At 45.2% G+C, this 13897-nt stretch overlaps 1 protein-coding gene across 5 annotated transcripts in view; it reads left to right on the top strand.

Moving 5' to 3' along the window:
* LOC117348179 (golgin subfamily A member 6-like protein 6) overlaps nt 1-13897 on the top strand; it is a 101111-nt gene that overhangs the window by 78663 nt on the left and 8551 nt on the right. For all 5 annotated transcript variants that reach the window (XM_033919904.1, XM_033919902.1, XM_033919906.1 and 2 more), the window contains 5 exons: nt 235-418; nt 6219-6301; nt 8133-8231; nt 11184-11300; nt 12786-12944. In XM_033919904.1, the coding sequence (XP_033775795.1) occupies nt 235-418; nt 6219-6301; nt 8133-8231; nt 11184-11300; nt 12786-12944 (642 nt within the window). The remainder of the gene's footprint in view (nt 1-234; nt 419-6218; nt 6302-8132; nt 8232-11183; nt 11301-12785; nt 12945-13897) is intronic.

The raw sequence follows: 13897 nt of genomic DNA, 5'->3' as shown, positions 1-13897 counted from the left end.
AGAGGAAGGGAGAGATGATTGTTGTATATGAAAAAAATAAGACATCCCCAAAAGTAAGCCCTAGTGCAATTTTTGGACCCCAGATTAATATGACACTGACTTATTTCCGGGCAAACATGGTAGTCAGTACATTCTGTCTGAGAAGATACCATTACTCCTGTGTATGGGCTGCTCAGTGTGAATGCAGACAGCTAAAATATTGCTTTCACAGTCAATATGATTTTTCTTTTCCAGCTAGCGGAAATGGAGGTTTTGAGAGAGACTAAATCAGCTGAGACTAAGCGCCATGTGGTTCCAAAAACGTCAGGACCATGGACTCCTCCGAGAGGGGGGTACCAGGAGAAACAGGCCATGACGTCTCCGAAGAAATGTTCTCGATGTGATGCTTTTTTAGAACAATTAGACAAGAAGATTCAGGGTGAGGCTACCACCTAATGTTACTTTGATTTTATTCTCTCTGAGATACTTTCATTTTCTATGTGAGAATACTAATACTACGATATACTAATAAGAACATAAGAATTGCCGCTGGTGGGTCAGACCAACACCCTAACTGAGACTAACCCTATCAGTGTACGTCCTTGTTCAGCAGGAACTTGTCTAACTTTGTCTTGAATCCCTGGAGGGTGTTTTCCCCTATGACAGACTCTGGAAGAGCGTTCCAGTTTTCCACCACTCTATGGGTGAAGAAGAACTTCCTTACGTTTGTACGGAATCTATCCCCTTTTAACTTCAGAGAGAGCCCTCTCGTTCTCCCTACCTTGGAGAGGGTGAACAACCTGTCCTTATCTGCTAAGTCTTTCCCCCTCAGTACCTTGAATGTTTCAATTATGTCCCCTTTCAATCTCCTTTGTTTGAGGGAGAAGAGGCACAGTTTCTCTAATCTTTCGCTGTATGGCAGCGAAAGATTCTGACCAGGGCCAGCCCTATTACTATGCAGACTAGGCATCTGCCTAGGACAGAAGGCTTTGGGAGTGAGAGCAGAGCACTAGCACAGGCATAGACAGGCAGGCTTATCTGCATGTGCTTACCTGACATGTCCTGCTCCAAAGTGGGAGGTAGAGGCATTGATCTTGAGCAGAGACCCAAAAGCTTGCTGCTACCACCAACTTTTAAGGGCTGACTGTGCTGGTGCTGTGCTATCCCCTAAAACTTGTATTTCCTTTGGGCTCCTGAGGAGGTAGGGTGATAAAAGGCAGAAGCAGTAGTGACAGGAAGAATGGGGGGGGGGGGGGGGGGGGAAGAGGGGAGGATGCTGGACAGGGCAGATTTGGTTAGCCTTGAGAATCTTTTTTCTGACCCCTCTCTCCCTTCAGTTTCTCTTCTATCCCCTTCCCAACTAACCTTAATGATGCATTTCAAACTCTGTTATTTCAAACTCCAGCTGCTATTGTTCCACATAGTCCAGTCCATGCTCCATGAACCCTTCTTGTAATTGATATAAACTACTTCAGCAGCAAAAAGCCCTCCCAAATCTGCCCTTTTAAAGGCACAAGGACTTGTGGGCTGGAAGCCATATCTATACTACTGGTATGAAAACTCCTGTATCTTTAAGAGGACAGACTTGTAGTTTGCTTATATCAGTGGCCTACCAGTGGATGCCCAGTCTCCCAATACGGCAACCCAACCCTAATGCTGTACACCTTAGTGGGAGGGAGGGGGGAGATGGTGGACATCTAGGCGATATAGGGGAAAGGAGACACCTTTTGAGTGGAGGGAGGAGATAAGATGTGTGAAAAAAGGAAGGGGAAATGCTGGACTACTCAGGGGAGGGAATAGGGAAGTGGAGAGGATGGAAGCCTGAGGGAGAGTACAGAAAGAGAGATGCTGGAGATCTGGTGAGATGGTGATGGAAAAGGGAGATGCTGAATTATGAGCAGGGTAGGGCGAAGTGGAAGTGCATGGCTGATGGTTCATATAGGGCAGGGGTGTCCAATGTCGGTCCTCGAGGGCCGCAATCCAGTCGGGTTTTCAGGATTTCCCCAATGAATATGCATGAGATCTATTAGCATACAATGAAAGCAGTGCATGCAAATAGACCTCATGTATATTCATTGGGGAAATCCTGAAAATCCGACTGGACTGCGGCCCTCGAGGACCGACATTGGACACCCCTGATATAGGGCATTAGATTTACATGGACTGGCCCTACATCTGAAAAAGCCTCCCATGTTATAAGAAGCATGGTGTAAGAAGAACAAAAAGACTTCTAATATTTGTGAATACAAAAAAGAGGACACATGACCCTGTCCACCCACAGCCCCGCCCACACTCCACCCATTTCCTTGGTCCCTCTTCCCATCCTCTGTATCATTTTAGTGCTTCTCTCTCTCTCTCCCTTTTCATCCAACCTTTCTCCCCCATGGGTGTTGTTCTCTCTCTCTCTCTTTCCAATTTCCAACACCCCCCCATGGGTGCTCCTCTCTCTCCAGCACTACCCTATCCATGTTCTTTTCTCCAGCACTCTCTCCTTTCCATAATGCTTCTTTAGCCCTCCCTCCATGCTGTTTATCAGCCCTCCCTCTATGCTGTTTCTCCAACCCTCTCTCCCTCCCTCCATACTATTTCTCTACCCCCCTCCATGCTGTTTCTTCCTCCATCCATCCATGCTGTTTCTCCAGCCCCCTCCATGCTGTTCCTTCAGTCCCCTACCCTCCCTCCTCCGACCTCCGATGCTGCTTCCCCTCACCACCTCTCTAGCTTCCAACTTCCCCATCTACCTCTTCCCTGGGCCTGGCCGCTGCAATTTAATCTTCGGGCAGCTGGCTGCAGCAACAAGGTAAGCCAGCTGCTGCCAGCTTGCCCCGGAAGCCATCTCTCTGCAGCGACTTCCTGTTCCCGCATAGACAGGACCTGCAGAGAGGTGGCTTCTGGGGCATGCCGGCGGCATCAGTTTCATCTTGTTGCTGCTTCTGGCTGCCCAAAGACTAAATTACAGTGGCCGGGTCTGGGAAGGAGGTAGATGGGGGAGTTGGGAGAGCCGTCTAAACCAGGAAAGACTCCCCAATTAAAAAAATAAGTCTGGGCACCCGAACAGTCCTCCCGGATGTCTGGTAACCTAAATATGAACAACTTCATTACCTTCGTGTAACAATCCCGTATTTTTGAGCTCACCCTGAAGCTAAGGTGGGTGTGCTTTTATTAATGTAGCTCTGATCTTATGTTTTCTTATGAAGAGAAATATCACTGGGGAAATTGCTCTGGCCACATCAGTAAATATTTATGTTATGATTTCTTGAGACCTACTTTGATTGAGTTACTGGCACAATAAGGATATTTTTATTTTTAGATGCCAACCATGGTTGAAATAAATTCCTGAGGGAATTAATAAGTAACTAGTTAGACCTGAATAACTGAAACCAGATAAAATAAATTCCCTTTCAGTGCCATCTTAAGGGCTGTGAGAGTGGTGCAGCCGCTTCGGATGAAAACATAAGAGAGAAGCAAAAACTGATGCCAGTCAATCACCTTCTCTCATTGGCAGTAGCAAATCAGGGGGTGAGGGTGGGGGAGGAGTTGCATAGAGTGCAATTATAGCTCAGAACATTCTTGTGCTCTTCTTGCAAGCAAGCTAGCCACACATCTATGTGGCTTGTGCTCTATTAAACAGGCATCTACAATTGTAACATCTTGTCTAGTGGTGCAAGACCAGCATTTATCTGATCTGGAATGAAATAAAGGATTTATCAGCATATTTATACTCCCAATTCTATAACAGGGCCCTATTCAATTATGGAAGATAGGTGCCTACATTATTTTAATTTATAACATTGTATTGAAGAAATCAGTAAATATACAATCATATAATACAATAAAATAGTCATTACATTAAAATTCATCATATTTATTTCCATCAAATGTCTTTCTTTTCTTCAAAATATATTTCCAAATTACCCTTTGCATCTCTCAATACCCTCCCCCTATTTCCTACCCCCTTTCCCCCATTCACTTCTCCCCCCTATCCTCCCTTCCCTACCCCCAAAATTATGTGTAAACCTTTTATTAATGAAATAAAATAACCCAGAAATTAAACCCCCCCAAACCCAATGAAAGTTGACAAAAATAAAGAATAATAAAAATAAAGAACTGGAATTTTAAATAAATAATCATAGCTTCAATGTAAATCATTAAGAATTAAACTTCTTGCCTTAGTTGAAAGATTCTGAATATACGGACTCCAAATTTCCATAAACATATGAATTTTCCTAGTTGAACGCCTAACTTCCCAAGTCTCAAATAACAATAGACGATGAAACTGGTTCCTCCAATGCCAAAAACTAGGTGCTTCTTTTGATAACCAAAATTGCATAATACAGTGGTACCTTGGTTTACGAGTGTACCGGTTTGCGAGTGTTTTGCAAGACGAGCAAAACATTTGCAAAATCGGTGCCTCGGAAACTGAGCATGGCTTGATTTACCAGCGCCCCCCCCCCCCCGCAATCCGGCACCCCCCCCCCGTTGTGATCTGGCACCCCCCCCGCCGCGATTGGGCACCCCCCCGCCACGATCCGGCACCCCCCCCGATGCAATTGGGCATCCCCTCGCCATGATCCGGCACCCCCCCGACGCTTCTTCCCCTCATCTGGGCACCGGCACCGGCATGTCCTGTGCTTGGTGCCGGTGCCCGAAGATCGGCCTCCTCTTCTGCTAGGCCTTGAGCATCTGAGCATGCTAAAGGCCTGCGAGTTCACGTTCTAATCTCTAATACTCTAATCTCATCCTGTCCCACCCTAGCCCCGCCTCCTGATGTCTGCTCTTGTCGAGCAGGGAGGAAGTCCACGCATGCGCAGATTTCCTCCCTGCAGACGCAATTTGAGGAGGCTTTTCAAAACCCGTACAAAGTGCCGGGTTTTGAAGCCATCTGGACCCCCGGACTTGTCCGGAGAAATCCGGGCGTCTGGTCACCCTACTCAAAGTGGTATACAATGCAATTCAAGAAAGGGAAAAGGAAAATAGAAGACAAAGGACAGTGGCGTAGCGAGGGTGAGAGGCACCCTGGGTGGTGGCTTGCCCCCCCCCACTTCCCCTTGCTGCACGCACACCCCGTTCCCTTCCCTTATACCTCTAGTTCGCCACTGCGAGCAAACAAGAACCTCAACATGCTTCTCACAACCCCAACGTCTCTCCCACTGACATCACTTCCTATGGGCGGTACCCGGAAGTGATGTCAGCGGGGGAGATGATGCGGTCGCAAGGAGCACGTTAAAGTTGTTGCTTTTGGCGGCGAATAACTAGAGGTACAGGGGAAGGGAAGGGGGGAGGAGTGGGAAGAGGCAGAGAGGAGGAGGAGTGCCGGCGCCCCCACCAACATGGCACCTGTGGTGGACTGCCCCCTACCCTAGGGTTCCCATATGGCTCCAGGAAAAAGAGGACGGATTGAGACATCCGGGTTTTGCTTCTACCGAAAGCAATGGAAGTAAAACCCGGATGTCTCAATCCGCCCTCCTTTTCCTGTAGCCATATGGGAGCCCTACCCCACCCCACCCTTACTAAGTCACTGAGAAAGGAGATAAAAACAAGTAAAAAAAAGAAAAAAGAAAAGATAAAACAACCATTTTAATGCATGAGTTACAGAAGCTGTTGCTGCTGCTTTTGTGTGTGTGTGTGTGGTGGTGGTGGGGGGGGGGGGGGGGGAGGAGGGGATGAGGAAGTCCTAGTATAATAATAATAATCTTTATTCTTGTATACTGCCCAACCATGAGTTCCAGGCGGTTCACATCAAAGAAGGACTGTACAATCAGTGAGAAAACCAAAAAAGACAGTGGATATAGATGTTCTGGGAAAGGATTTATTATCTTTCTTCACAATGAAATCATAAAAACACAAATGTAAATGTCCAACCGGTTGGACATTTACATTTGTGTTTTTATGATTTCATTGTGAAGAAAGATAATAAATCCTTTCCCAGAACATCTATATCCACTGTCTTTTTTGGTTTTTTCATTGGATTGATTTTACTGTGGATTATTGGGTCTTCTTTTCTCTTGTGTTGCTGTACAATCAGTGAAACATGCATACAAACACAGATATAACAATAATCAAGTTACAAACTTATCAAACAGATAAGTTTTTAAAAACTTTCTAAAAGCATAATATGATTGTGCTTATGGAATCAAAATACGTAACCAGGAAAAAGTGAGTTATGTGGAAAGAGATTTTGGTGTTTTAGATTGCATTTTAGTTGTTGATTTGTTTTTGAGATACATTTTTTTCTTTAGACTGTACAGGAAAAAATGTAGAGCAGGAGGAAGAACAGAATAAGGTTTTGTCGGTGCTCTGTCAGCTGCAAGAACTCTTAAAGGTGAGTGAATTCATGGCAGTACATCCATGGCAATGGTAGACTAAACTAATTTTTATTATCTTTTATTTCTCCTTATTTTATGTATATTCTAGTCTCTTGACTTCTTGTAAACTGAGTCGAGGTCCGACAAGAGATGACCCGGTATATAAACTGTAGACTAGATTCGATTAGATTAGATGTGACAATGTGTGCTTCCATGGGCATTTAATTATTTTGTATGCCTGTAAATTTGTGAACTGAGTCTCCAGTGCACAAAAGCTTTCCATGACAGTAAAAGTCGCTAAAGCAACCTTACTGTCAAGGAAAGCTCACCTGCCAATTCACAAAAGGGTTCTCCATGGCTGCTACCAATCATTGCAAATGCGTTATAAGGAGCTCATTAGTATTCTAATGAGTTCTTCTTGTGATGCACTAAAGGCTACGCCCACCCCCCCAGCACTGAATAATAACGTCCAAATTTTCCGGTAGCTCTGGAGCTGCCAGTAGCTGTTATGCATGTGTTGCGCGCTCACATAACACATGCATAACAGCTGCGCCCCATTAAAAAAAAAAAAAAAAAAGAGGGTCCCTGCCAGAGCCAGCCCCTGTTCTCCCTCCTGGCTCATCTGATTTGCAGGGGAATCCACAATCAGCTAAATCAGCAGGACGCCCCGAAGCCGCTGCAGGAAGTGATGTCAGGAGGAGAGCTGAGGCCAGCACAAGCAGCAGCTAGGAGATGCTGCTTGCTGCCGGCGAAGATTTTGAAGAGGTGAGGTGCTGGCGCCCCCGTTGAGACAGCACTCGGGGTGGTCTGCACGCCCTGCCCCCCTCACTATACCACCGACTAAAGAAAAGAAAAGAAATATGTAGACAGTGGTGTAACGAAGGTGAGTGGTGTCCAGGGCCCACCTCAACAAGCTATTTAAATATCCCACCCCTCCCTGTGGATGGAAGTATTTGTTTATGGTTCTTTCAGTTTTGTGTAGCTATCAGAACCCATTGTTTTGCTTTGACAAAAGGGGCTCTTTTCTATCCAACCCCTCCCCCACCACTGGAAACTGCTGCCCTGGGCACCTGCCTAATGATTAAAAACCATCCCTGGCTAAGAGTATAGGATTTAGAAAGTTTTTGCACTGTTTCAGCACCTTGCATCTGTCAGGACACTATTCCATGCCAAAAATTCAGCACTGAAGTAGCACCTAATGTTCGATGCCATATATAGAATTCCCCTGTAGAAGCACAAATTTGCTCATTAATCTGGGCATGCAACTTGTTAGAATTAGGGGGCTGGTGTCTTCGATTTCAGTGTGGGTTCCAGGAGTTAGATGAGGTTAGTAGTACACAGATATACCCAAGCATGTCAAATGTTGCTGTGATCTCATTTTTAACACATGAGTTTGCTAATAGTACTTCAAGAAAATACACCTAAAGAATACTCCCAGTTCCATCTGCCTGATTTATGTAATTTCTAATAATCAGAGCTTGGAATGGAAAGCCAATGTTTAGTTTTTGCTCTTCAGAGTTTGGGGCTTTTATAAGTCTGCAGGACTCCGGGCGTAGTTGGGACATATGTCAGCTTTGGTTGGACTAATGAGCTTCATCTCTCTACCTATAAAACCTATCTCTTTGATAAATTTCTCTGACTCCTTCCTGCCTTGTAATATCTCCGAAATATTTCCGGATATACCTAACTACTCTCGGCTTACCAATGTAATTTGAAAGTTTTTTTCTTCTGTAACAATCGCTGTCTGTGTACAGTCTCTTCCTCTGTAAACCGCTCTGAACTGCTTGTGGTATTGCAATATACAAAATAAAGTTGTTATTGTTATTATTATTACCTGCTTTCTTACAGGGTCTGACTAAACGAGTGAATTTGGATACCCGAGTTACCCAAAGCCTCCAGACAGACAATGAGTGCATGAAAAAGCAGCATCAGCTGGTAACAGAGCAGGTGAGAGCCGTGGCGTAGTGAGGGAAGTTGCCACATGGGGTAGAGACCCCCCCATGTGCTTTTCCCCATTGCCCCAACATCACTGCAAGATTTTATTTTACCGTTAACTCTGCTCTAAGTTTTTCTGCATACGTTAGAGGGCATGATTCCTAATACTGGCTCAAGCCTCTACATGTCAGTTTTTCTTTGGTCATAAATACCATATATATTCATCTATGCATATGTCCCTTGACTTGTTATTTCTTTTACTGTTTGTATGGTTTTACGAAAAATTCAATTAAAAAAGTTTTAAAAATGAAAAGGTATGGGAGTGGGAAGGGAGGGTATGAGTGTGGTGGAGGAGAGGAGGGTGTGCCCTACCCTTGCTACACCAGTGTAAACCCTTAATAAGGAGGACTATGTGTTTCTATTTGTCAAGAGAAGCTAGGCATTGACCTGAATGAGGATGATGGAATTCCTGACTTTATTTGTTGCCTGTCTTAGAGATTGGGACTTGTATATTGTCTTTTTTGTAGTTATACAACCACACTCAAAGTGGTTTTACATACAGGTACTTCAAGTATTTTCCCTATCTGTCTTGGTGGGCTCACAATTTATCTAATGTACCTGAGGCAGTGGAGGATTAAGTAACTTGCCCAGGGCCACAAGGAGCAGTGTGGGGTTTGAACTAGTGCTGCCCGATTCGCGATTCGAATCGATTCACCGATTCACTTTGGGTGAATCGATTCGAATCGATTCATTAAAAAACCCCCCCCCCCCCAAAAAAAAACAACCTCACCGATTCAAGTCGGCCCCTTTGCTAGAGGGGCTTTCCCTCTGCCGCCGGAGGTCATCCATCTAATGTAACTTCTGGTTTTGCAAAACTGAAAGTTACATCAGTAGCATGGACTTCGGCAAAGGGAGGCTAAAATGTAGTAGTAAGTTATAAAAATAGTAATAATGAAAGGTCCAGAGAAGCGTGCGTTTTGTTTCGGGCGTTCTGGCCATTTTCCGTCACGGTTTGATTTCTGATCATTCCCCCACCCCCTTTGCGGGAAGAGCGGTGCGTGGAAGGGGAAGAGCGTGCCTGCCCCCCCCCCACAGCAAAAGCCCGAGAACCGTGCCAGCCGATTGTCCTCCACCTGCAGCGGCTGCTCCCAGCCAAAGTGAAAGAGGAAGGACCCAGGGAGGGGGGCAACTGAAACCCCCGTGGCAAGTGCTGAGCTGATTCACGCATGATCCCAGATGCAGAAAGCAAACGTGACTCTCCCTCCCCCTGGTTCTGACTTGCAACCGCCAGTTTTCTCACAGCCCAGGCCAACCGCACAGTTTTCAACCAGACGCAGCGCTGATTTGGTGCCAGTAAAATGCAGGCCATCTAGGCTGCTGATGCTGCTTTTCAGTGTGCTTCGCTCTCGTCTCTTTTCCTGTTGGCTACAATGTGCAGGAGCTGCTCCTCCCTCCAGCTCCAGTCAGGCCTAAGCAAAGGGCTTGGGATCCTTGGGGTTGGGAGTCTTCAGTTGAACCATACTCACCACCCTTTGCAATTTTGATAATTAAAGTAAAAAAAAACAAAACTGCATGAGGCTGCCAGAAATCCCAGATTGGTCTGAAGGATTCACCCTGGAACTGGATAACTTGATAGGTCTCATGCTGTTTCTTCACTAGGGTGGAGGGGGGAAGATGGATGGTGGAGAGGGATGGACTTGGGGGACATTATGGAGAGATGAACTTGGGGGAGATCATGGAGAGGAGAGATAGGGGGAGGAAGATGGGAGATGGGGAAGGGATGGAAGAAATAATGGATCTAAAAACAGGAGAGGGAGAGAGATGGTGGACAATGAGATTTAGGGAGGGAAGGAACAGAAGGAGAGAAGTTGGACACAAGGGATGGAGTAGAGGGGGTAGAGATACTGGATAGAAGGGTAGTTGGGAAGAGAATGGGAGATGGTGAACCCTGGGTGGTGGGGAAGGAAGGAGAGATGCAGGATGAAAGGGTAGTTAAGAAAAGGAGATGGTGAATCTGGGGATGGTGGGGGTCCATCGCTGCAGCTGCGGGGATGGAGACAAAAAAGGAAAGATGCCAAGCTTCCGGGGGAGGGAAGGAAAACAGAAGGGGAGGACAGAGATGGAAGATGGATGGTTAGCACGGAGAAAGAAGGAGACCCTGGCAAGCACGTTATCAGAAGACAACCAGAGCGTGGGACCAACCTGATTTAAATAATGACCAGACAACAAAAGGTAGAAAAAAATAATTTTACTTTCTGTTTTGAGATTACAATATGTCAGATTTGAAATGTGTATCCTGCCAGAGCTGGTGTTAGACTGCAAATGTGAACTAGGATTTAACAGAGAAAGGAAAAGTATTTTTTGTTTACACCACAACGCCAGTGTGGGTAGGAGAGGGCAAAGGGGGTGAAGAGGCTATAAAATAAATCCACTAGGATGTTTAAAAAAAATCACCCAATTGGGCAGGAAAATCGAATCGAATCATTTTTTCCTGAATCGGGCAGCACTAGTTTGAACCCACAGCCTCAGGGTGCTAAGACTCTAGCTCTAACCACTGCACCACACTCTCCTCCAATACAATATCAGAAGTGAGCCAAGTATAGAACAATGAAGCCATTGTGATGTCACTGATGAGATTGGCTCTTATTGGTGGAATGGGGCATTATGACATCAGGGACCGGGACTTGTATACATTCTTTTTATATTTTTCCAACCACACTCAAAGCAGTTTACAGACAGGTACTTCAAGCATTTTCCCTATCTGTCCCGGTGGGCTCACAATCTATCTAATGTACTTGGGGCAGTGGAGGATTAAGTGACTTACCCAGGGTCACAGGGAGTTTGAACCCACAACCTCAGGGTGCGGAGGCAGTAGCTCCAACCACTACACCACACTCTCCTCCTATTAGGTCGGTTAGCAGTGCTAATGTTTACCAGGGGCTAATGCTGTGCTCCCTTTACTAGCTGAAGAGCTTGTTTAAAGAGAAGCAGCATCTAACAGAAGCATACAACAGACTGCCATCCAAGCAGAAAAGAGAAACTTCTACAGAAGACTGGATGATGAAATCCCGAGTGGTTAAGGTAATATTAAGGCCTCTCTGTTCCAGGTGCAGAGAAGAGGAGGGAAGATGGGGGATGTCTGGACTTTCTTTGCACTCATTTTTCAGCTACTCTGTAAATGGAATAGGGGAGAAAAGCTGGGTAGTGATAGTGGTTGATCCAGAGAAATTAGAACAAGGCCCACTAATTTTTCTTTCTGATATCCTCGTTTTGCAGCAGGTAGAAAATTTATTCAGAATGTACACACAGCTGTACACAAATTGTATATTTCAATAAATTCCTAAGGGGGGTCTTTCACTTAAGAATAGTACATGTTATCTGCCTCAATATTCATCTTATATTGCTTCATTATAGTTGGTCTTTGATTATGAGTCAATTTTTGTTTATTTTCGTACACATCCAGGGAAGAGTTGGGGGGGGAGGCTATTTCTGTCCTAATTTTGACTTCTGAGTATTTACACCTGAGGTGGGTGGGAGGTTATTATTAATCTGAATAGGGTAAGGTTATTGGGATAACCTATGTTTCTGTGTTTTATTGATTAAGCATTGGGGGGGGAGGGAGAATAAAAAGGTTGGTTATGTATATTTGTAAGTAGAATGTGCTTTTATTGACTTATTATATGTTATAGATTTGTGTCTTGCACTATTGACGTTTGGAAAATCAATAAAGAATTTTTTTAAAAAAAGATTCACTTTATTCTTATGGGCCCTGCTGCAGATAACATCTGTTAGTCTTTAGTAAAAAGCCCCCTGAGGATCTTTTGTGGATATCTAATGGTTGAGATTTGGTTTGATGCAAGTTGCTTAGTCAGCTTTTCAAGTTATTGTTTGAAGTTCTTAAAAAGTGACATCTCGTAATTGGTAAAATGAGTTTTATGAGATATGTGTTTTGAGATTAGATTTGTGTGTGTGTTTCATTTTATGTATGATGTTATTGTCAACCACATGGAGTTGATGGAGTATAAGTTTTTTAAACAAATAAATAAATAATAGATATATCTCCCTTCTCCTCCTCCCCCAGCCCTACCTTTTCTATCCGTGGTGGTCTAGAGGTCCTGTTGGCAGGAGCAATGTTCACTTTTTCCTGGCCATCGTGGCTCCTTTCTCAAAATGGAGCTCACTGACCGCTGCAGGCTGAATATGTATTCTTTCCAATAAGGAGTCAAGAATGTCTTTCTGTGGCAAAATAACTATCTGCAAATTTATCTGAACTGGATCGAATTTAGCATGGGAAAAAATCCTGGACTGGGGGGAGAGGGGAGGCAGGGGTATCAACTCTTTCCCCCCTCCCCTAAAAAATGCCCAGTGCATTTCTATGGGAGAAGCAGCATAGAAAATTTAAACAATTAAACCTGGCTGTTAAGGAATTAATTGCTCCTTGTAAAACTCCCTCTCCCTTCTGCTCTCTCCTGATGACAAATACTGAAGCTACAACTCTATGACAGTGGGAGTAATGGAGATATTTTCAAGATCTGTATATGAGTCTGATTTCTATCACCTTTGCAGAATGTGATCGAAGCCATCAAATCTCAAGAAGAGCAGCAAGAGGAGCTTCATGAAGAGAGGCAGCGCCTACGAGAAAGTCTTGAATTGCAAAGTACTGCGGAAGACAGAGGTGGAGAAGTGCAGGACCTTCGAATGCAGCTTGCAGAAAAGATGGAAATGGTACTGGAGTCTGACCACTTTACTAGCGGAATGGTTATAGGGGCCTTCCTTTCTACTAAGGATGTTAAGCTACTGTATGACTGTGTTAAGAAGTTTGCCTGTTTCCGCACATTAAATCACATGTCACTGAATTTTTCTATTGGGGGGGGGGGGGGGGCAGGACATTAACGAACAGTGGAAGTGGAAGTGCTAGTCAGCTAGCACGTTATATTTAATCATGATTTGGCAGCCACCCAAGGTGACGGGACTAAATCGCACGAGACAACGGCGTGCCGACAGCTGAGTGCAGACAACTGAGCGCAAGGTTGACGGGGCGCCGAAGAAAAGCACTATTTTAAAGGGCTCCGACGGGGTGTGTGGGGGGGAACCCCCCACTTTACTTAACAGACATTGTGCTGCCATTGTGGGGGGCTTGGGGGGTTGTAACCCCCCACATTATACTTAAAACTGAACTTTTTCCCTAAAAAACAGGCAAAAAGTTCGGTTTCAAGTATAATGAGGGGGGTTACAACCCCCCCAAACCCCCCACAACGCCAGCGTGATGTCTGTTAAGTAAAGTAGGGGGGTTCCCCACCAACACCCCCCGTCGGAACCCTTTAAAATAGTGCTTTTCTTTGGCGCGCTGTCAACCTTGCGCTCAGTTGTCTGCGTGCCGTTGTCTCGCGCGATTTTGTCTATGAACCGCCACCCAAAGCGGAGCACTCCTTCTTCCAGGCAGAAAGTGTGTGTGTGTGGGGGGGGGGGAGGGGCATGGCGTGGCAGTGGAACTGTCAGTTGTTCCAGTCCCCTTTCCCAGTACAGGAATTTAGAAACATGGTAACATGCTGTCAGATAAAGGCCAAATGGTCCATCTAGTGTGCCCATCTGCAGCATCCACTATCTCTAAGAGATCCCAAGTGCCTGTCCCACGCTTTCTTGAATTCAGGCATAGTCTTTGTCTCCACCATCTCTAG

Source organism: Geotrypetes seraphini, chromosome 14 (assembly GCF_902459505.1).
Source record: "Geotrypetes seraphini chromosome 14, aGeoSer1.1, whole genome shotgun sequence".
Classification (NCBI taxonomy): domain Eukaryota; kingdom Metazoa; phylum Chordata; class Amphibia; order Gymnophiona; family Dermophiidae; genus Geotrypetes; species Geotrypetes seraphini.
This window is presented reverse-complemented; position numbering and strand designations above follow the sequence as displayed.